The 21,170-nt window shown below is 53.6% G+C and overlaps 1 protein-coding gene and 1 non-coding gene across 4 annotated transcripts; one reads left to right on the top strand and one right to left on the bottom strand.

The window, feature by feature from the left end:
* The first annotated feature begins 10,909 nt into the window (after positions 1-10,909).
* Positions 10,910-17,362, top strand: FOSB (FosB proto-oncogene, AP-1 transcription factor subunit). Of its 3 annotated transcripts, XM_007102696.4 has the most exons (5): positions 10,910-11,676; positions 13,605-13,934; positions 14,204-14,311; positions 15,326-15,481; positions 15,622-17,362. In XM_007102696.4, the coding sequence occupies exons 1-5, from the start codon at positions 11,551-11,553 to the stop codon at positions 15,622-15,624; spliced, it is 723 nt and encodes a 240-aa protein (XP_007102758.1). In that variant the 5' UTR covers positions 10,910-11,550; the 3' UTR covers positions 15,625-17,362. The 3 variants fall into 3 exon arrangements, with proteins under 3 accessions (XP_007102758.1, XP_007102757.1, XP_054938124.1); XM_007102695.4 differs by having other exon boundaries at positions 11,013-11,676; positions 15,326-17,362; XM_055082149.1 differs by having other exon boundaries at positions 11,589-11,676; positions 13,517-13,934; positions 15,326-17,362.
* A 3,579-nt stretch (positions 17,363-20,941) lies between these two features.
* On the bottom strand, positions 20,942-21,028 carry TRNASTOP-UCA (transfer RNA opal suppressor (anticodon UCA)). The gene has a single exon. It is a non-coding gene; the product is annotated as a tRNA-Sec (tRNA).
* Positions 21,029-21,170: the final 142 nt, after the last annotated feature.

Raw genomic sequence — 21,170 nt, 5'->3', positions numbered from 1 at the left:
CTCAGAATTACTCAGGCAGGATCTCGTATGTCATAATCTCTGCCACTTCTTTCTCTGAGATTCCGACCCACAGATTTTGGGTGTGGGACTGGGGCAATCCACTCTGATCAAGCTCCCCAGGTGATGGGGACTTGCACTAGCTACTCCATCTAATTTTGCACAAAGGGAAGAGCAGAGGTCCAGAGAACAGAGGAACCATCCCAGCACCCCACAGCACTCAGCTGTGAGGGGCTTGGAGCTATCCAGAATCCATGGAATCCCTTTGGGAACAAGTTTGGGAGTTAAATTAAATAATAAAAGAGAATCACAGAGGCAGACCCAGAAATGGATAAAGACTCAGAGAAAGGGGAGTGGGAGGGGGGCAGAAATCCAGAAAGGGACTCAGGGGAACAGAGACACAGAGTGACAGAAATGCACAGAGATGGTGTAACAGAGACAGAGAGACAGGGGTCAGAAAGATGCAGAGAGAAATTGGAGGCATATTAAGAGACAGAGACTGAGAGACAGACAATCATTTCGGGGGATAGAGAGACCCCAAGAGGGGCACATTTTCAACAGTATACATGTGGCCCACATTTTATAGGCTCTACTTCCTAGAAGCAACCAGTGCCATAGTTTGGCAATTGCAGGCTTACCAAGCCAGGTTCCCTCCTTAGGCCCTACATGTAGGATGCACATTAAACACGTTTATATAACCTGCCCTCTGTGCAGAATCTAGGAGCTTTACATAACATAGCCCCATGAGTCATGCTGCAGACGTGTGGGGCAGTGACCTGACACTCCCAATGAGAGGGGACCCCTCACCCAGGACTGTTACCTGGAAGTGACTCTGTGAGAAGTGAGAGATCATAGGTTTCACTGAGGAGGAAGTAGAGGGTCAGAGAGGGCAAGGCACTTGCTCTGGGGTCACACAGCCAGGGTCCAGTAGGACAAGAATTCCAACCTCATCTGCCTGATTCCATTGCCTTTGCACCCCAAGACACCAAGAAAGGCAATGACTGCCAATGCCCTGTGATGTGTTCCTTTACAGACTGGAGGAAATAATAAAAACATCAGTAATAATATGACAGCCCCGGTGTATTAAGCACGCTGTGCTGCAATAAGTACTTTACAAACACCATCTCATTTATTCCAAATCCCAGTGAAGAAGGGACAGAACCCAGTTGTTAAATAACATAATTATACTTGTTATGTACGGAGCACTTACTATGTACTAAGTGCTTAACAGGATTTCATACAGTCACAATTCTGGAGGCGGGTGATGTTTTCACTCCCAATTCAGGAAGGAAAGAGGCTCAGAAAAAGGAAGTTACAGGTCAAGGTCACAGAGTGGGTATTTGAATCCAGGTCTCTCTATCGGTTTATCTCTGCCACCCACTCCCCCGTGGACCTGCGTGCCCACAAGTGCGCCTATGCACATGTGCAATCAACCTAACATCTTACACTAACATCTCAAAAACTTTAGTTCAAATATCAACAGCTCCTGCCTCGTATTCTTCCTCTACTCCAAGAGGGCATAACCCGGTCTCCAATCCCCTAAACCTCCCCGACGCCTGGGGAGCAACCCTCCCCTCTCCCAGCAGCGCCTCAGTGCCCCGGCGCGGTCTGAGCTGGAGCCAGTAAAGTGTTCCTGGCCCTTTAAGAGAAGGAACAGTCGGCCGGCGTTGCCCGGCAGCGCCACGGCGGTTGCCAGGCAACGTCAACAAATGACAAGGCCGCTGTCTCCGCACACCCCCCTCCCCCCGCCCGCGCAGACGCGGTGACGCGACGGGCTGTGGAACGCCGTCGCTTAGCAACGTGAAGGCTGTTTGTCCCGGGCCTGGCCGCGCGGCCGCACAGGGCGCAACCAGGACCAGCCAGGGCGGACAGACTGGCCGGCCGGGAGCCTGGTGTGTGTGTGGGGCGGGGGGGGGGGGGGGCGCTGCTGGCGCGCAGGTTGCCCTTAACCCTGGCCCCTCAGAGATCTTCAACGCGGAGGTGCTCTTCCGAGAAGACTGCTCCAGGGCGGCCAGGCTGGCCGGCCGGGAGCCTGGTGTGTGTGTGGGGCGGGGGGGGGGGGGCGCTGCGGTGATGGGAGCGGGGGAGAACCAGGTCCCCAAATTGCCGGTTTCCCTTTAGACAGCCGCCGTCTGCTTGTCACCCGCTCCTCCTGTCTGACCTGGGACCGCCTCCGCTGGGTATCTGTCCGTCTGCGCCCCCTCGTCCCAGGCATGTCTGTCTGTCCAGCATCTCCTGCGCCGTGGCTGTCTCATATTCCCCCAAACAATAACAACTGAAATAGATCCAAGCACTCTTCTCTGGCCTGCTGCTTTTGCCTCCGACTCCCGGGTTTCTGGGTGCACTGTTCCGTTTGGGGTCCCAACCAGTGGAGACAGGCACAGTGAACAACCTGTGCGCGCCCATTACACACTTGGAGCCACAGCGCGAGAGCTCCCTCCCGTTCCCTTCCCCGCTCCCCTCGGGTTTTCTTTTCTTGCCTGTTTTCTGGAGGCTCTTTCATCAGACAAGCAGCCCGAGGTCCTTCCATCCTGTGTCCGGGAAGCTGTCCACAGCTGGAAGGTTTTAATAGCTCATCCCCAACACACACCCCGACACCCCCCATCCAGTAGCTTCATGTGACCAGGGCTGGGGTGAATGTCCAAGGAGAGAGAAGAAATTGGGTGTGTGACTGTGAATGGCTGTGACAGTTGGTGAGTGATTCTGTCGGTGACAATGTGTCTACCTGGGATTTCCTGTGTGAGAGCATGCTCAGGAAGGCTTCCTTCGTGTGTGAGAGCAACTGCTGGACTGAGTGAGTGGTTTCCCCAGTTTGCATTTGTGTATCTGGATGTATGGGTATTTGAACCCTGCTGACTTGTGTTCATGTATGTGTTCGCATGTGTGTACTTGTGAGTCTTTTTGTGTGGTCATACGTGAAACAATGTGTGTGTAGGTACCTATGGATGTGTACGGTTTTGCCACTAGCTTGCATTTCTGGCTGTGTGTGTATGTGTGTAGTTCTGGATCTCAATGTATGGTCATCTGTGTGTAGCTATGCAGGTAATTGTTGGTCAGCCAGTTGTCTCTCACAGTTCTTTCCACAGTGTTTATCACAATTTTTCATTATATATTTGTTTGTTTACTGTCTCCCCAACTGGGCTGCGTGCCCCATGAGGGCAGGGCCCAGGGCTGTTGTGGTCACCACTGGGTCCCCAGCACTGCCCTGCACACAGTAGGTGCTCAGTAATTATTTGTTGAGTAAATGAGTCAGTGACTCATGTGTGTCCATGTCAAATGCACACGTCTGTGTAACTGTGTGAATGGTTCTGTGCTTCTGGGTGGCAGTCTCCTGTGTTTGCCTTCCAGCTTTGTGGGTCTAGGTAGCTGCATCTAGCTGTGTAGCTCTAATTTTCAGCACCCACCACACTGTGTGAAATATAGCAGAGCTTCAGTCAATATTTGTGGACTTGAACTGTATTAGCATTAGGACCTCTATGTACCTCAGGTTTATCATCTGTAAAATGGGAATAATAATTGTACTCACTCATGGGACTGTTGTGGGGAGTAAATGAGTTCATGTAGAGAACATTTGGAAAGTGCTCGGCACAGAATAAATGTTTACAAAATACCACACTCGACTGTCAGCAGTATTACTCCTTCCTCTCTGTGTGCCCCTGTATGCATGTGTCCAGAATCTGAGCTACAGACTCAGGCGTGGTTCTGAGCTAGTGGGTACCAAAATACCTCCGTGTGTCAGTTTCCTTCCTACAAAATGGGCATGATAACAGGCCTCCTCCAGGGGTGGCGGCTGACCAAATGAAGCTGTGTCTCTAAGTCTTGACCCTGGTGTAAGGACCTAGGGAGTGCTCAGTGTCTGCAAGGACAATCATGATCATCACTGTGAAGCTCAGGTTCTGGGGAAGGCAGTGGAGGAGCAGAGTTTGGGGGTGGGGAAAGTAGAGGTTCAAGTCATTCAATGGGACTGGGAATGAGTAAAGTCCAAGAGGGAAGAAAAGGCTGCAGCAGGCTGGTTGAAGGTCAGAGTCCTGAAAGGACTTCCCTCAAGGGACGGTTTGGGGGCTAAGGATTAAAAGTAACTGGAACTGTTTGGAGAGCTGCCTGGAGGAACAGAAACCAGCCTGAGTCTTGCAGGCTGGTGGAATTTCGGGAGGGGGTGACAATAGCAATAATAATGTTGTACAGAGTTCAGGCTCTGATGGGGCTTTGTGAGGAATTTCTGTCTTGTTCTCAGCTCTGTCTCCGGTGCCTAGAGAGCCTGACACAGGGGAGGTGCTGAGAACATGTGTTTGAATGGCTGATTGAATGAATAAATGAATGAATGAATTTCACCCTGCAATAACCTGTGAGTTCTGGTCTCCAGGGGAGGTGAGGAGGTCCTGGTGGGCTGCCAGGACCGGCCTGGGGCCCTAGCCTCTGAGATTTGCCTGTCCCCAAGCCCGCTGTTCCCACAGCTCAGGGGTGTGGAGGGTGTGGAGGGCGTGGAAGAGGCCGGGAAGGGAGGGTCAGGCTGCTGGCTGCCGGCCCTGGAGAGCTGCCCAGAGTGTCTGCAGGAGGGAGAGGGTAGCTCAGGCGCCTGAGTCACCTCGGAGAAACCCCGGCCGCATACCTGGCCGCTGACATCACCAGCCAGGGCACCCCCCAGTGGCCCAGACAAGCCGACTGAATCACAGGTGGAATTCAGCCACCCCGGGCGCGGGCACGTGGCCCGCTGTGACCCCCCCCATGACACCACCACCACCACCCCGTGTCCGTCTGGCTGCGGGGGCCGGGCAGGCCGCATTCGGGTCAGTGAGGGGGCGTCGGGCCTGAGTCAGGGACAAGGCAGCTCCAGGCTGAGACCACCCAGTCCAGCCGCAGGCGTCCTCAAGGTGCAGGAAGGGGGTGCAGGAAGGGGAGGCGGGGGAGAGCCGGTGGGGAGGCCCCTGGGCGGTGAAGAGGAAGCCCGCTCGGGTGTGACTGGGAGGCTGTGGGTTGTGGCCAGCAGCTGGTTGACCTGCTTGGGGTGGGATGGGGTCTGGGTATTTGTGTAGAGAACAATGGAATCACCATACGTGCACTCACACATGCAAACACCCCAGAGCGGGGAGGCCCTGCCTCCGTCCACCCACAACTGTGGCGCCTCACCACCTGGGTTGTAACCAGCCCTCACTCCACAGAAACCCACAGGTCAGGCAAGTTCCCTAAGGGCTCCTGGCCTCAGTTTACTCATCTGTTGAGTGGGGATAATAATAATTGCCATTGTAGCTTATACTTACAGGGAACATACGTTCTGCCAGGCACTGTTCTAGGCATTTTTACATACAAACTCATTTACTCCTCAAAATGCTGGGAGGGAGGTGCTGTTATTAACCCCGCTTTACAGATGAGGAAATTGAGGTCCAGAGAACTTAAGTTACTTGCCTGGTGTCACACAGGTAGTGCCCTCCTTATAATGGTATTGGAAGAGTTAAACAAGAAAATACAGTGGATCTGTATGTAGCACCTGGCCCCTGGTTAGCTTTCTTTAGTGACTGCCAGCTATATTATTCATTCTACTCATATTATTTTCATTCAAAGTGCAGCTGGAAAGGTCTCCAAAACCATTATCCGCACCACCTTGGTCCAGTCCTTCCTTTTAGCTTCCCACAGTCTCCTGCTTCCTCTTCTTTGGTCTTACATGTCTACAGTAAGGAGAGAGGGCTTTCCGGGACTCCCTCCTTATCTGAATCTTTTCAGGACTCGACAGTAGTTGTCCAAACACCTCCACCAGGAAGTCCTCCTGATTTGCTCAGGCCTCCCTGAGCACTCCTGCCACCCAGTGCCTGGAGTGGTTATAGCCAGTGATACACCACCACACTGGGAGGGTCTGGGTTGGGGTGGGTGAGAGGTTGGCCCCTACAGTGAGGGGGTCCCTGGACCAGGGCCTGAGACAAGCCAGCATCTGAGGGTGGCCTCTACTTAGCTGCGTCTGCACGCCCGCACATGTGAAACTGTGCGTGTGTATAATTGTGAGCATACATGGGAAAGAGTGTACACAATAATGGGATCCGAGTGTGTGATGCTGTGTATCTGTGTGCCTTGTTCTGTAGGCATTTATGCAGCTCTGAGCAAGACAGATATGTTTCTGTCCAAGGCAGTCTGTCAGAGTTTATGAATGAATAAATGAGTGGATGGTGAAGATTCATTTAATCCACAAATATTTATTGAGCACCTGCTGAGTGCCTGGCACTGTGCTGGGGACTTGGCCGTGACCTGGACAGCCTTGGCCCGGGCCTGAATAGGAATACAGACCAGTGAAGAAGACCAGACTGTCCCCAGACAGTGATGAACCCAGACAGGCAGAGAGGGGAGGGGGGCTCTTAGGGGGAGGGGTACTGACCCAGGGAGGGCTTCCTGGAGGAGGGGATACAGGAGCTGAGACCTGGAGGAAGAGAGTATGAGCTAGAGGGAGGAAAAAGGGGCATGCTCTAGGCAGAGGGAAGAGCACATACAAAGTCCCTGAAGACTAGGGAGAGAGACCATGGCGTCTAGAACATGGCCAAGAGGAGCGGGAGGTGAGACTGCAGCGGTCAGCCTTGGCCAGGTCATGCCGGGCCTTGTGGGCTGTGCTGAGTGAGGAGTCTGAATGCAGGATGCAGGGGGTATTGGGAGGGTCAAGCTAAGAGTTTCCAGTCTGGACCACTCTGCTTCCCTGAAACACCACAGACACTCCCTCCAGGAGGCAACCAGGATTGCTCAGTGGGGAGCGGGCCCAGCCAGCCAGGAACCCTCACTCTTCAATGCTGGACATGGGGAAGCCAGCAGTTACTAACCCCCTGGGCTCTACCCTCACGGAGGTCACAGCAGGACACACACCCACACATGCACACCCCCCTCCTCTCGTGCTTCAGAAACTCTCACAGACATTTATTTTGGAGCCAGAGCCTTGGCATCACCCAGGGGCTGCACGGAAACACAAAAGACTACACCAGATGTGAGTTGTAACCAGATTCCCCAGTTTACTTGATTTCACATAACAGCTGAGAAGCACTGCTCTCAGGTTTAACCTCCCTGTGCCTCGGTTTCCTTCTCTGTACAATGGGGACAATAACTTACTTATGGGGCGGACGTGGTGTGAGGATTAACTGAGATAATGCATGTGAGCAGAGCTAAGTGTTTACTTTCCGTATCTTCCTCCTCATTTTTATTAGGAAATTTCAGAACTGGAAAGGACTTTCAGAGCCCATGGTCATCCAACCTTCTTGCTCTATGGATGGGGAAACTGAGGAACAGAGTAGCAAGGGTTTTGCCAAAAGAAGAATGGAAGAACGTGCTGAGGGCTCCCTTTGGCAGAGTTGGGTCCCCGGGGCTATTTACAGGATGCTCTGAGCAAGCAGAGCTGGCACTGCCACCCCACCCCCAACAGGGGCAGAAGGCTGAGGGCTCTGCCTGCTCCTCCCCACACAGATCCAAGCCCTCGGGAGCCAGAGTAGGGGTCCTGCCCTCTCCTCTACACTCAAGTCCTCCTCCTCCTGGAAGTCCCCTGGGATTCAGCCTCATGGCAAAAGACTCGCCTTGCCCATGCCATGCTCTGGGGGCAAGGTGTTCACGTCCATGTGTATGTTTGAGTAAGACTCTGTGTGTGTGTGAGAGTGTGAGAGTGTGTGTGTGTGTGTGTGTGTGTGTGTGTGTGTGTGTCTCCAGGGCCAATTTTTACTTTAGGCCCTAGGGCCCATGGTAATTTTAGAGGCCCATGAAAGTGTTTAATTTCTTTTAAAATCGAGGAAGAACTAAACTTCTAGGTCAAATGAAATGTTTTAATGTCTAATATTTGTCTTTATACCAACGTAGTGATGATAAATAATTTTAAAGATGTCTTTATGGAGAAAGAGGCCCACAAAGGCAAAAGTGCCTGGACCCATGAAAGCTATAATGTGATCCTGTGTGTCTCTGCTTCTGGTCACGTCTCTATGAGGGTCTGCAAAGGTCACGGTTCTATGAGGGTCTACAAAGGTCTGCATAGCTTTGTTTCAAAAACAAAATAAGGCCTTCCCTGGTGGCGCAGTGGTTAAGAATCCACCTGCCAATGCAGGGGACACAGGTTCGGGCCCTGGTCCCGGAAGATCCCACATGTGGCAGAGCAGCAAAGCCCTTAAGCCACAACTACTGAAGCCGGCGCGCCTAGAGCCCGTGCTCCGCAACAAGAGAAGCCACCACAATGAAAATCCCGTACTCCGCAAGGAAGAGTAGCCCCCGCTCGCCACAACTAGAGAAAGCCCGCGCGCAGCAACGAAGACCTAATGCAGCCAAAAACAAAACAAATAATTTTTTTTAAAAATTTAAAAAAAAACAAAACAAGCGCCTACAATGTACCAGGCATGTTCCAGAGGCTTTACTGATATTCACTTCACATAATCCCCTCACCAGCCCCATGAGCTGGGCACTATTCCTGCCCTCCTTTCCCCAGCGAGGAAACTGAGGCTCCAGACATCACTAGCTCAAGTTCACCCAACTACTAAGTGGTGGGGCCAGAATGTAAGCCCAGGCCACCTAGATTCTGGGTCTGCCAGTCGGGGGTTGAATGTCCAATGTCTGCATGAGTGTGACCATCTGCATGTGAATATATCGACATACATAACTCATTTAATAATAATTAAAAGCAAAGGCTCTGAAGCCCCGCAGGCTACATTCTTATCCCAGCTCTGCCACTAATTTGCTGTGTGACTCTAGGCAAGTGACTTCACCTCTCTGGGCCTCCATTTCCTTGCTTGTAAAATGATAGTTCCTACCTCATAGGAGTGTTGTGAGAATTCAGTAAGTTAATGTGAGTACTCAGAAGAATTACTCTTGTTATTGTGTGTGAGGAGCACCACGTGCATCTATAGTGAGGATGTGTGTGTCATGTGTGTTGGTAACCATGTGAAGGTGTGTGTTTCTATCTGCAGGTGTGTGTGTGTGTGTGTGTGTGTAAAGCTGTTTCTCTGTGTGGCGGTGTGTGTTGCTGCTTGTGGGTGGAAGTCTGAATGCCTGTGTGCCCCTGTGAGTATATGTGTGGATGTATGGGCCACCTGGGGCGGGGTGTGAAGGTCTTTGGGCAGCTAGGGTAGGTATTTGTGTGTCTCCTTTATTCCGTGGGAGAGGAGATGAGGGGCTTGTACAGGACAGGAATGAGGGGTCACTCCCTGTCTGATGCTGGGGCCGAGTCACTGCCTGCTGGTGGTTGCCGTGTCATCTCCTAGTCCCTGTCCCTCCTCCCAGACTGGTTGCAGACAGAGGGGGCGTGGCGGAAGAGGTGTTTGAGGCTGGGCTTTTGTCTGGAAACCTCAATCTCCCTGTATTGTCCCCCTGTCCCCTCAGCCTTCCACGTCTCCCTACCCCTTCCCCACTATTGGGACAGAGAATCAAGACTCTCCTGGGAATTAGGAACCATCCAACCCCTCCAGCTTGGCTTCATACCTGCTGTGTGACCATGAGCCAGGCCCTCCCCCTCTCTGGGCCTGTGGGATTCAACAATTTTAAAGTGCTTCGCCCTCTGTGCCCTGGCTGGGCCAGGCTCTGCACTGAGCGGGAAGTGCCAGGAAGTCAGGTTTCTGAAGCAGCTAGTGAGATCCTTACCAGCGGATGCCTAAGAGTTGGAGGCTGTGGTGTCTGAAATACCCTAATTAGACTCTTGAACTACATTTCCTAACTGGGTGGCTAGGTAAGCAGCTTGCCCCTCTGAGCCTGGGTTACCATAGCGTATGCTGTGAGCAGACAGGATAGGTCTGCAAGGCTTATAACTCCCCACCAATGGAACTGTCATTGAAACAATCCCAACACCCAGGCTTTTCAGGGAGTTTCACTGAACCAGGCAGCTCTCAGAAGTCAGGAAGAGAATAGGAATCCTGGTTTTGAATTTCTTGATGGGATGGGATGAGATGGGATCTTGGGCAAGTCACAAACTCTCTATCATTTTCCTCTCTTATAAAATGAAGATTTTTCCTCCCTTAACCTTCCAAAGCTGTTTTAAGGACTGTAAATCTTGTATTGAAAGGCTTAGTACAAGAGCCGGTATGTGGTAAGTGCTAAATACATGGCATCTATTATTATTATTTCATCATCATCATTATTATCACTATTATTATTTATTATGCCCACACACTCATACATTATTTCTGACTACGGATAGAATTATAAAGCAGAAAGGAGAGGTTAACAACACCATCAGCAGGAGGGACACTTCACCCTGTTTTATTCCCCATCCCCTCCAAACCCGCGTACCTCCCAAACGCCGCCGGATCTCTGGGGGCAGCAGGGTCCCAGACACACATCCTTTGTCCATCCGGGAAAAGTGAAGCTGAAGCTCAGAGAGAAAAGACATTTTTCAAGGTCGCACAGCCAGTCAGGGCAGAAGCTGGTGTGAGCCTCGGGAGTCCACCCCCACTTCCACTTTCACCTGGAGCATCACAGCCCCTCCCACCCGGCTCGGGACTCAGTTTCCCCGCCTATGTGACTACACCACAGAGCCAGAGTCTGCTTTTGGAGATTGACCTTATTCCTGAGAGAGGGCGCTGCACCACCAGGGGAAATGGGAGGGGCGGCCAGAGGTGAGGGGGACCCCCATCTGGGGTCTTCCCTGCGGGGATCCTCCGCTGTGTCAGTCTAATAGCCTATTAATATCAGCCCCCGGGGCGGCGCTGCACTGCGCAGGCACTGGCGGGTTCCGCAGGCGCGCGGGGCGAGCGCACGAGCGAGCGAGGGATTCCCTCTGACGTAATTGCTAGGATACCAAACAAACACTCAGCGGCGCCGGCCAAGCTCCTTATATGGCTAATTGCGTCACAGGAACTCTGGGGAGACTAGGCCGGGATCCCCTCCCGCCGAGTGCTTCAGAACGCAGCCCCCAAGACGCTCAGGGCCGCGAGGGTGATTCAGGTGATCAGATCGAGGCTAGGGCAGGCCTCTTGCCGGACGGTGCGGGGCTGGGTTCACCAGGGCCGGAGATATTGAGAAGTTCGCGGAGCGCGGGAAGGGTGACGTAAGCAGGGGGGCCGGGCCCTGGGCATATAAATACAGCGGCTCTGGGCTTCATTCATAAGACTCAGAGCTACGGCCAAGGCTGGGACACGCGGAGCTGGGACTTGATTGTTGTGGTTCTTCGTCTTGGGGGCTGTGAAATTCAGTTTATTTTTTTTCCGGAAAGTTTTTGGAAGGATTCTTCTAGATAACTCTACATTTTATTTTGGAGGATCGACTTACTTTTGTTCGTCTTCCTTATTACTCCCCTCCCCCCGTGGGACCCGCCGGACGCGTGGAGGGGACCGCACCCGAAGCAGATTCTGTACAGCAGGACAGAGCTTTCCGTCTCTGGGGGAGCGATCCCCCCTCGCCCCCGGGTCCTACGGAGCCTGGACTTTGAGGAGGCACAGCGGCATCTTGTGGGGGCCTGGGCACCGCAAAAGAATTACACAGAAACTTTGCCTTTGTTGGAGCGGGACGCTGCCCCCATCCCGAGTTTCGCCGGACTCTCACCTTTCTTTCCCCCACCCGGCCATAGCCTTGGCTTCCCGGCGACCTCAGCGTGGTCACAGGGGGCCCCCTGTGCCCAGGGAAATGTTTCAAGCTTTCCCCGGAGACTACGACTCAGGCTCCCGGTGCAGCTCCTCACCCTCCGCCGAGTCTCAATATCTGTCTTCGGTGGACTCCTTCGGCAGTCCACCCACCGCCGCCGCCTCCCAGGTAAGTTCTAGAGGGTTGGGGTGATACTTTGTGGTTTATAATTTTTTTAAAGTCAAGGGTGGAGCGAGCAATCCCCCTACCCCAAATAAAGACGCGTCAAAATCCAGGATCTGAGAGGGGATAGGCTCACGGCGCACTCTGCAAACTGCAGAGTCCGGACGTGCTTGCAATTGGTTGTGTGCGTGGAGCGCAGGGAGGGAGCACAGAGGGGTGAGCTTTGGGGGTGGGGTGAGTGCGCCGTTCAGTGCAACGTGTATGAGGTAGCAGGGCTGAGAACTTTTAGCCGGCTCGGGGACTGCCCCCCACTCAGGTCACTAACCTGAAGCTAGCGCGGTTAGGCAGGTGGGAGAAATCCCGGGGAAGCTTCCAGTAGCCTCCTCCCTTTTTCCTCCTCCATCCGAGCGCCTACTCCGGCGCCGGGTCACCCTCTACCCATTGGGAAAGCGGGCCTCGAACCCTCGGTGGAGCTGCCTCCGCCTCCTGCGCGGAGACGTAACGGGGAACCCGTGCGTAACGGCTGACGCGCTGGAATCCTCCGTCTGACGCGGGGCACGCACGGCGCGTGGCGCCCCCTTCGTCCGCCCCGCCCCTGACGTCCCGGGAGCGTTCTATTTTGGAACGCCGGGGCCACGTTGCTAAGGGAGGGGGCAGCCCGGCGTTCCGATTGGCCGCCGCGGCGCAAGCTTTGGCCAATCAACTTTCCCTTCCTATTTGTAGGGTGCAGTTTCCTTCCCCCAGTTCGTCCCCGGAACCCGTGGTTCTTCGGCACTAGGGTCTCTTTTACGGGCCTCTAGAGGCAGAGCGAGGGGATTCCTGTCGCCACAGGAGCGATCTTCTGCGACCCAATGAGTCCGCAAGGACCTTGCCGGGATCCTGTCCCTCCGCTCTCAGAGTCAGAGGGTGTCTGTGTGCCGGAATTTCTTTGGGAGACATAGTGACCGTCACCCACTTCTCCAGGCACACACAGACACATTCCCACTCCCTCTGCTCCCGACGCCGGGTGTCTCCGGTTTGTCCGAAGACAGGACTAGAACCGCTAGCCCTAGGGGAACCAGCCAGGTGGTCTCCAGGAGCCCCGCCCCCTCTGGGTTTCCAGGATGCTGATTGGCCAGCGAGCCAGCCTGTCCCTCACCACGCCCCCTGGGAGAGTAGTTAAGCCTTCCGAGCAGTTCTAGGATTACATTTTGGGGGTGGGGGGTGGGGGAGATGAACGGTGCTTGGGCTTGGGGTCTCAGGACCTACACCACTCCACCTCCGCGACAGTCTGAGGGAGCCTGGCTGCTCACTTTCTCTCCTTGTCTGCCCACCGTAACCTGTCGCTTGTCAGTCTCACTCTGGGGAGAGACAATTACTTGAAACGTTGTTCTAAACTCCTAGGCCCGTCCCCCAACACCCTTTAAACTGGGACCCCCGCCCCTGCACGGAGGTCTCATGGACCCTCCAGTCTCTCATCCCCTCGCTCAGAGGGGTGTGTATATGTGTGTGAGTGTAGAGGGAGGCTTAGCCTAAGGCCTCTCCCTCTCCCTCCCCTTGCCTCTGGGGTGGGGGTGGGGTGTTGTGGCTGTGTATGTGGCTGTGACTCCATCCCGGGGGTTCTGTCACCCGGCTGTGTCCAGCCTCCTCCCCACCCCCCACACCTAAGAGTCACCAACCCGGGGTGTGATTCACCACCCGCTGGAACCGTGCAACCTTTCCCCGAGGAAGAAGGAGGAGGTAGAAGCCAGTTGCACAGAAATCCTCTCATTAACCACTGCGTCACGGTGTAGTGGAAGGGTGGGTGTTGTGGCTTTTTGCCTGTGACACACACATCCACACCCGCTGGCCCTGTGCTCACTCACAGGGTCGGTGTGTGTATGTGTGTTGGGTGTGTGTGTGTCGGTGTCTCTGTTTGTGTGTCTACGCCTGTGTGTGTATGTGTCACCCCGTAGGAGTGCGCCGGTCTTGGGGAAATGCCCGGTTCCTTCGTGCCCACGGTCACCGCGATCACAACCAGCCAGGACCTCCAGTGGCTCGTGCAACCTACCCTCATCTCTTCCATGGCCCAGTCCCAGGGGCAGCCACTGGCCTCCCAGCCCACAGCCGTTGACCCCTATGACATGCCAGGAACCAGTTACTCCACGCCGGGCATGAGTGGCTACAGCAGTGGCGGAGCTAGTGGCAGTGTTGGGCCTTCCACCAGCGGAACCACCAGTGGACCTGGGACTGGACCTGGGCCCCGCCCAGCCCGAGCCCGGCCTAGGAGACCCCGAGAGGAGACGGTGAGTAAAGGGCATCAGAGCTTGCTCTGGGTGCGGGGGCGGGGGCGGGTGCGGAGGAGGAAGCAAGAGAGGGAGGAACTTTCCCACTGTTGGGGTGAGGGACCATCTGCAGCCTCAATGCTGCAGAAACCCTATCATCCTCCCCACAGTCAGTGAAGTCTAGAAGGTTCTTTTCTGACTCCTGGGGGTTCTTGAAGAAGAGGAGGTTCGGGGTGGATGGGGAGGAACACGTGTCCCCACATCTCACTATCTCTATCTCCCCCACTCAGCTCACTCCGGAGGAGGAGGAGAAGAGAAGGGTTCGCCGAGAACGAAACAAACTGGCAGCGGCAAAGTGTAGGAACCGGCGAAGGGAGCTGACTGACCGACTCCAGGCGGTGAGGATGGTCCCTGGGGTGGGGTGAGGGTATGCTGAAGGGGGGCTCTCTCCCCATCTTCTGTTACCCACCACCACCTGTGCCCTTATCCTGGACTGAGAACCAGAGGTTCCACATGTGGAACTAGATACAGACGGGGTCACCCAGCTCATACACGCAGGCTCTCACATACTCCTGGCTGCTCCCTGTCCTGGTTTATGACCCCAGCTCCCCCCCACACACACACACACCACTTGCCTGGCCTTCACTTCATCCTGAGGGGACATATGAGCGAACTTTAATAGAGGGGTGCTCCAGTCATGTCCCCTTTTTGGTCTTGGGCAAGCGATAACCTATTTTTGCCTCAGTTTCTCCATCTCTTCAACTCCTCAGTGAATCTCCCAGGTTCCTGCTAGATTTAACATTCTGGAGAGTCTGTGAAACGAAATTCTTTGATTCTATGTCAATTCCCCCACCACCTGCCCCAGCCACCCGTAGTTCTCAGAGCTTGGACTGGTGGCCTCTGCCATGATGCCCCTCTATTTTCATGCCCTACCTCAGTCTGAGAGTTTTCTACTTTATGCTTGCAGGGGGTGACCTGCTAACCCTAGAGGAAATCAGGGAAATCCTTTACTTCCCTGAGCTACCTGGTCTCTTCCCTGGGAGGCAGAGGGGGAAAGGTAACAGAGGGGAATAGGTGGCCTTAGAAACATATAACGATCGTTCATTCACTCAACAAACCTCTGAGTGCCTCTTGCAACCAGAGACTTCCCATGTGTACCTGGCCCTTTCCCAACCATCCACTGGACAGATGGGGAAACTGAGGCTCCTAGAAAGCAAGACCCTTGCTCCAAGTCCCATAGCACACCAGGCCTCCTTCTCAGGGGGTCTTTCAGCCCAGAGCTGCCTTCCAACCCTGGGCCTCAGCAGTCAGTCTAGGAGAGATGGCTTCAGCCATGACTCACCTTCTCTAGTCGCTCACGGCCTTTTTCTCCTTCCTTGCTCTTCTCGGCGACCTGGCTGCCCGGGCCTCAGGAGACAGACCAGCTGGAGGAAGAAAAGGCGGAGCTGGAGTCGGAGATCGCCGAGCTCCAAAAGGAGAAGGAACGTCTGGAGTTTGTGCTGGTGGCCCACAAACCGGGCTGCAAGATCCCCTACGAAGAGGGGCCGGGGCCTGGCCCGCTGGCGGAGGTGAGAGATTTGCCGGGGTCAGCATCCACTAAGGAAGATGGTTTCAGCTGGCTGCTTCCGCCCCCGCCACCACCGCCCCTGCCCTTCCAGACCAGCCAAGACGCACCCCCCAACCTGACAGCTTCTCTCTTTACACACAGTGAAGTTCAAGTCCTCGGCGACCCCTTCCCCGTTGTTAACCCTTCGTACACTTCCTCGTTTGTCCTCACCTGCCCGGAGGTCTCCGCGTTCGCCGGCGCCCAACGCACCAGCGGCAGTGACCAGCCTTCCGACCCCCTGAACTCGCCCTCCCTTCTCGCTCTGTGAACTCTTTAGACACAAAACAAACAAACACACAAGGGAGAGAGAGATTTGGAGGAGGAGGAGGAGGAGAGAGGGGAAGAGACAAAGCGGGCGTGTGGCCTCCCTGCCTCTCCTGTCTGACCCTCCGCTGCCACTGCCATCGGACAGGAGGACTTCCTTGTGTTTTGTGCCGCCTCTTGTTTCTGTGGCCCGGCGAGACCAGAGAGCTGGTGACTTTGGGGACAGGGGGTGGGGAGGGGATGGACACCGCCCCCGGGCTGCCTGTCGGCCGTCTCGCTTCAACCCAACCTCTGGGGATGGGGGAGTGGGGGCGGGGTGATGCCCACCTTTGGGCTGGAGGGAAAGGGGTGCTGGCGGTGGGCTTTGGGGTGAGCTGTAGTCCTCTGCAGAGAGGCCCAACAAGGAAATGCCACAGGACCCCCAAAGAGTCTCCCACGCCCACCCTTCAAGGGGTGACCAGGCTGGTTCTCCCTGCTCGCCCCCCACCACGACCTTAGCTTATTTATCCAACATTTCCATGTGGGTAGATCCTCCTCTGAATTGAGCCCCTCTTTAAAGGGAAGTTGACGCCCCCCCCATGATGATCCCCTTCTCCCCCACCCAGACTTAGTCTGAAATGTGAACCTCCCTCCCTGACCGTCCAGCTGCTGCCTCCCAGCGAGACTGGCTCTGATTTAAATTCCCTGAACCCTAAGGATCCCCCGCACATTCAGCCCCCAGCCCTCTTTTCGGATTACAGTGTTAGCCTACCCTCCCCCACCGCCCGTCAGCCTCCCCTCCGGGCCTTCCTTGTTGGGCCTCTCTGATTCAGGCAGCAGGGGGTGCTGTGATGCCTGTCCCGCGGGAGTGTTTTATACTGTGAAATGAGTTGGCCGGATTGGGAGGGGGGAGGAGCCCCGTGGGGCAGAACCCCTCCGGAGGGACTGTGCCGCCCACTCCCCGAAGCCCTTCCGTGGTCTCCCCTCCCCCACCCGCCTCCTCCTCCCCTCAAAATGAGTTTGACTCAAGGGGGTGACAGAATCGAGAGGGACTGACACTTATCCATTCGCGTGGCCTCTCTCCTCAGGATCCCCCACCCCCACCCCAGACCAAGCCCCGGCCTTTTCCTTTAAGGCCTGTCACCCTATCCCAGCCTAGGACGCCAATTTCTCCCTCCCCTCGGCACCCCCCATCCTTTCTAGAAAGGGAGCAAGGGGAGATTGCCAGGGGGCCCGACGTTTTTTCCGGAGAAGATTTAAAGGCTGAGGCTTTGAACCCGAAGGGGCTGGGCTCCCGCCGTCCCAGCTTCCCCTCCCCCAGCCCCAGCCCCAATTCTTGGTTTCGGCTCCCTCCCCCCGCCCCCCGCCTTTCCCTGTGTTTCACCTCATGAGAATTTTATCATGAGGCCAACTGATATTTTTTAATATCGGGTGGGTCACGCCGCCCTCCGTGCTGCATGGAGAACATTCCACTGCCCCGTCCCGCAGCTCCCGCCCTGAACCCAGACCCCCGCCCCCCGCTCCCGTGGCTATTTATCCCTTTCCTGATTTCCGAAAGGCACTTATATCTATTATGTATAAATAAATATATTATATGTGGGTGTGTGTGTGCGCGTGAGTATGTGAGCGCTTCCGCAACCTTGTTCTAGGCCATGTTGGCCCTCAAAGCCATGCCGTTGAATTGGAAACACTGCTTTTGGAAACTTCGAGGCAGCCTGTCTTGGGCTGCCTCTGTCTCTAGCTGTCTCTTTTCTGATTGTCTCGGCCGTCTCTGGCTGTCTCTTTCCCGAGTGTCCCTTCCCCTCTGTCTTTTCTCTGCCTGTTTTTACCTGACCGTTTCCATCTGACTGTCCCTGATCCTCCAGCGGTCTTCCGACTCCGGGTTCGTTGGGGACCTGAGATTTTATTTTTGTGAGTAAGCCTGGGGAATTATAGATTTTTGTAATCTGTATCTCTGAGGATTCTGGGTGTGAGTGTGAAGCTGTGAGCAGGGCCTGCCCCTGCAGACCACAATTTATTGACTATCCAGCTACCCCCACCCCATGCTGTATTTGTGATTCTCTTTTTGTATTTTGCACCTAACCCCTGGGGGGCTGGGGCTGGCTGGCACTGGGCCGCTACCCTCCCCTTCGTGGTTCTGCACTGTCGCCAATAAAAAGCTCTTAAAAGTGCATCCACCAAGCTTCAGGGTCTGTTTGCTCCTGACACCAATCACCTGCCTTCCTTTCAGCATGAAGGAGTGAGGTTAGATTGCTATGGGACTACACATGCACACACACACACACACACACGCTGGAACTCTTACTAGTGAATCAGCCAACAGCAGGATGGAGGGAGGCTAGACAGTCAGGAGGACTTCCCACACACACAGCCTGTACCTCCTCCTTGAAGAAATAATGAGGCAGAATATAAGCCATGAGGTGTCTGATACCAAAATGCTAAAGGTCAGGGAGGTTTCCTGGTGAGGGAAGAATTTATACAGTGAGCCCCCTACATACAAACAAGTTCTGTTCCGAGGGGGCGTTCGTTAAGTCCAATTTGTTCATAAGCCCAACAAAGTTAGCCTAGGTACCCAGCTAACACAATTGGCTACACAGTACTGCACTGTAATAGGTTTATAATACTTTTCACACAAATAATACATAAAAAACAAACACAAAAAATAAAGAAAACATTTTTAGTTTTACGGTACAATACCTTGAAAAGTACAGTAGTACAGTACAACAGCTGGCATCCAGGGGCTGGCACCGAATGAACAGGCAAGAAGAGTTACGGGCCGGGGGGAAAGGAGGTGGGAGATGGTAGAGCTGAAGGATCGTCAGCAACAGGAGACGGGGGGCAAGCTGCAATTTCACTCACGCCTGACGTTGATGGCACAGGTTCTGGTTTCTGGCTGGCTTCAATTCTATCTACCCTCTTGAAAAAACGATCCAGTGACGTCTGGGTAGTAGCCCTTTTTTGCTAGTCATCCAGTGATGTCTAGGTAGTAGCTCTTTTTTTCTCATCATAGATGACATGGTAGCACTGGATTGCATTCTGAACGGCTGCTGCAACCTTCTTGTATCATTACACATGAACTAACTTACATGATTAGACATGCAAATGAATGTTCACATCTTTGAAAACTCACAACTTGAAGGTTCATATGTAGGGAACTTATTGTACTTGACCCTGTAATGTTCCAGGAATTGTCTGAGCAAAAGTTAGAGGTAGAAAAAGTTTATGCCGCTGAAGACCACTCAGGTTCACGGTAAGTCCTCAGGGTTATGTGAGTCACAAAACTTGGATCACTTTTACAGTGAAGATCAGTTGCCTTTTGCTTTTTCACATGATCACTTCTTCTGGGTTTGGAACATATTGGGGACAAACCAAGATTGACTAAACCAAAACCATTGCCACTTTGTCCAAAGATACAGCTGAGCCATCCCCATTGCAAGATCTAAGCCCATTCTTATTTGCATAGCAGCAAGCACTCTGGGAATGGAAGTACTGGTCCAGAGGTCAGATGTCTTAGTAAATGACTAAGCAGGGGAATTTGTCAGGATGGAATTACTTAGTTTCTTAGTTAATTCACAAAATTTGCTAAGCATTTATCGTGTGTCCAGCCCTGTGCTGGGCAGGGTTGGGGATACTGCAGAGACTGAGACAGCCCCAGGCTCCCCGCTCCGAAGGTTCACAGTCCAGTGGGGAACACAGACCTGTTCATAGTCAGGGATGATCTAAATTGGGCAGGGTTGGGGGAGTCCATGGGACTTGAGGGGCCCAGTGGAGGCCCCTAACCTGACCTGGAGGTCGGGAGACTTCCTGGAGGAGAGGATAGCTAAGCTGAGCCTTAGAGGATAAACAGACAGCATAGAAGGGAATAGAAAAAGGCTGAGTCTAATGAAATAGTGAGTGCAAACAGCTGTGAGTGGGGAGAGGGCTAGATACATTGAGGGAGCTAGAGGTTCACAGGTGCTAGAACAAAAGGTGTGAAGAGAGAGGTTACCAGGGAGCAGATTCTGCAGGCTGAAATTCCAGACTAAGAGTTTAGATCTTCTCTTGAGGGTACCGGGGAGCTCTGGCAGGTTTTGAGCATAAGAAGGTCAGGGACAGGTTTGTGCTTTAGGTAGACTCCTCTAGCTGCCAGGTAGAGGGAAGCTGGGAGAGGAAGGGGGCAAGGATAAGGCAGAAGATCAGAGACGAGGCTAGGGTGAGGACACTGAGGTGTGAGGGGGAGCCTGGAATAGGACCAGAGCTGTGGGATAGAGAGGAGGGGAAGGATTCAAAAGACTTTTAGGAGGCAGAACAGACAGGACTTGGTGAGTAGCTGATTTGGGAAAGACAGCACAGGGCAGTGGTCAATAGCATGGGCCAGAGGTCTGAGAGCCCTGGGGCTGGTGGCTTCCCAAAGCTGGGTGACCTTGGACAAGAGACTTCATCTTTCTGAACCTCAGTTTCCTCCGCTGCAGAATGGGGCTGAGGGGAGTCAGTGAGCTAGTACACGCCAGCGCTGAGCGCAGAGTAAAATGCAGTTATCACCATCTTCATTGCTGTTATTGGGGCCACTCTGTTTCCCCCCCCTGGAATATCCCCCCTCTCTGCTGGCTAATCCACTCTCATCCTTCAGGTGTATATTCAGATATTACCCTGACACCCTACCTGAATTCAGGTCTCCTTGTAAGATGTCCTCATAGGTTCTGTGCCTGCCTTCTCAGTAGTTATCACTTTTGTAGTTGTTAATTAAATGGTTTGTCTCCTCCGCTGGACTGGGAGCACCATGAAGTCAGGGGCAGGGTTTTGTCGTCATCAGTGTGTCCCCAGGACCGCTCAGTGCAGGGCCGGGCATAGAGCAACCACCCAGCAGATACTTGTTGAATGAGTGAATGAATGAATGAATGATCAAATAAATAAATATTTGCTTAGTAAGCGCATGCGTGATTAAATACATGAGTGAGTAAATGAATAAGTGAGTAAGCAAGTGAAGGGGAGGAATCCAGGATCACTCTCCAACTGTAAATATCCTAGAACAGAGACTGTAGACGAATTTTTCTTAATCTTTTGGAGTTCTTTGTTATTCGCGAAAAAAGAGAAACGTATCCACAGAGAGACAAAGATGGGGAAGGAGAAAACTTCCAAAGAACCTCCGCTGGGCCAACTCGCAGTCTGTAACGTCTAGTCTGGATAAGGGAAAGCATGACGCCCGAAAGGTGGAATTGAACCACTCTGTCGCTAGACAGCTACAGGTTTGAAGCCTGCACCCCAGACCACTGAGGATCATCCGGGCGAATAACCAGGTTTCCCACACAGCTATATAAAACCCATAAATTTCTACGTTTTTAACCTATGGTGATGTAGTTTGGTAGAGTGTGAGACTGTTGACTTCAATATCTATAAATTCTCCCAAGCTATTTATTACGGTGCATATC

This window comes from Physeter macrocephalus, unplaced genomic scaffold (assembly GCF_002837175.3).
Source record: "Physeter macrocephalus isolate SW-GA unplaced genomic scaffold, ASM283717v5 random_21, whole genome shotgun sequence".
Taxonomy (NCBI): Eukaryota; Metazoa; Chordata; class Mammalia; order Artiodactyla; family Physeteridae; genus Physeter; species Physeter macrocephalus.
This window is presented reverse-complemented; position numbering and strand designations above follow the sequence as displayed.

What these genes read in the sequence shown, in the direction of transcription:
- FOSB (XM_007102695.4), top strand. Translation starts at nt 11,551, where the DNA reads ATGTTTCAAGCTTTCCCCGGAGACTACGACTCAGGCTCCCGGTGCAGC. An exon ending in CCACCGCCGCCGCCTCCCAG is followed by an intron (nt 11,677 to 13,604) that starts GTAAGTTCTAGA and finishes GTCACCCCGTAG; the next exon opens with GAGTGCGCCGGTCTTGGGGA. An exon ending in GGAGACCCCGAGAGGAGACG is followed by an intron (nt 13,935 to 14,203) that starts GTGAGTAAAGGG and finishes TCCCCCACTCAG; the next exon opens with CTCACTCCGGAGGAGGAGGA.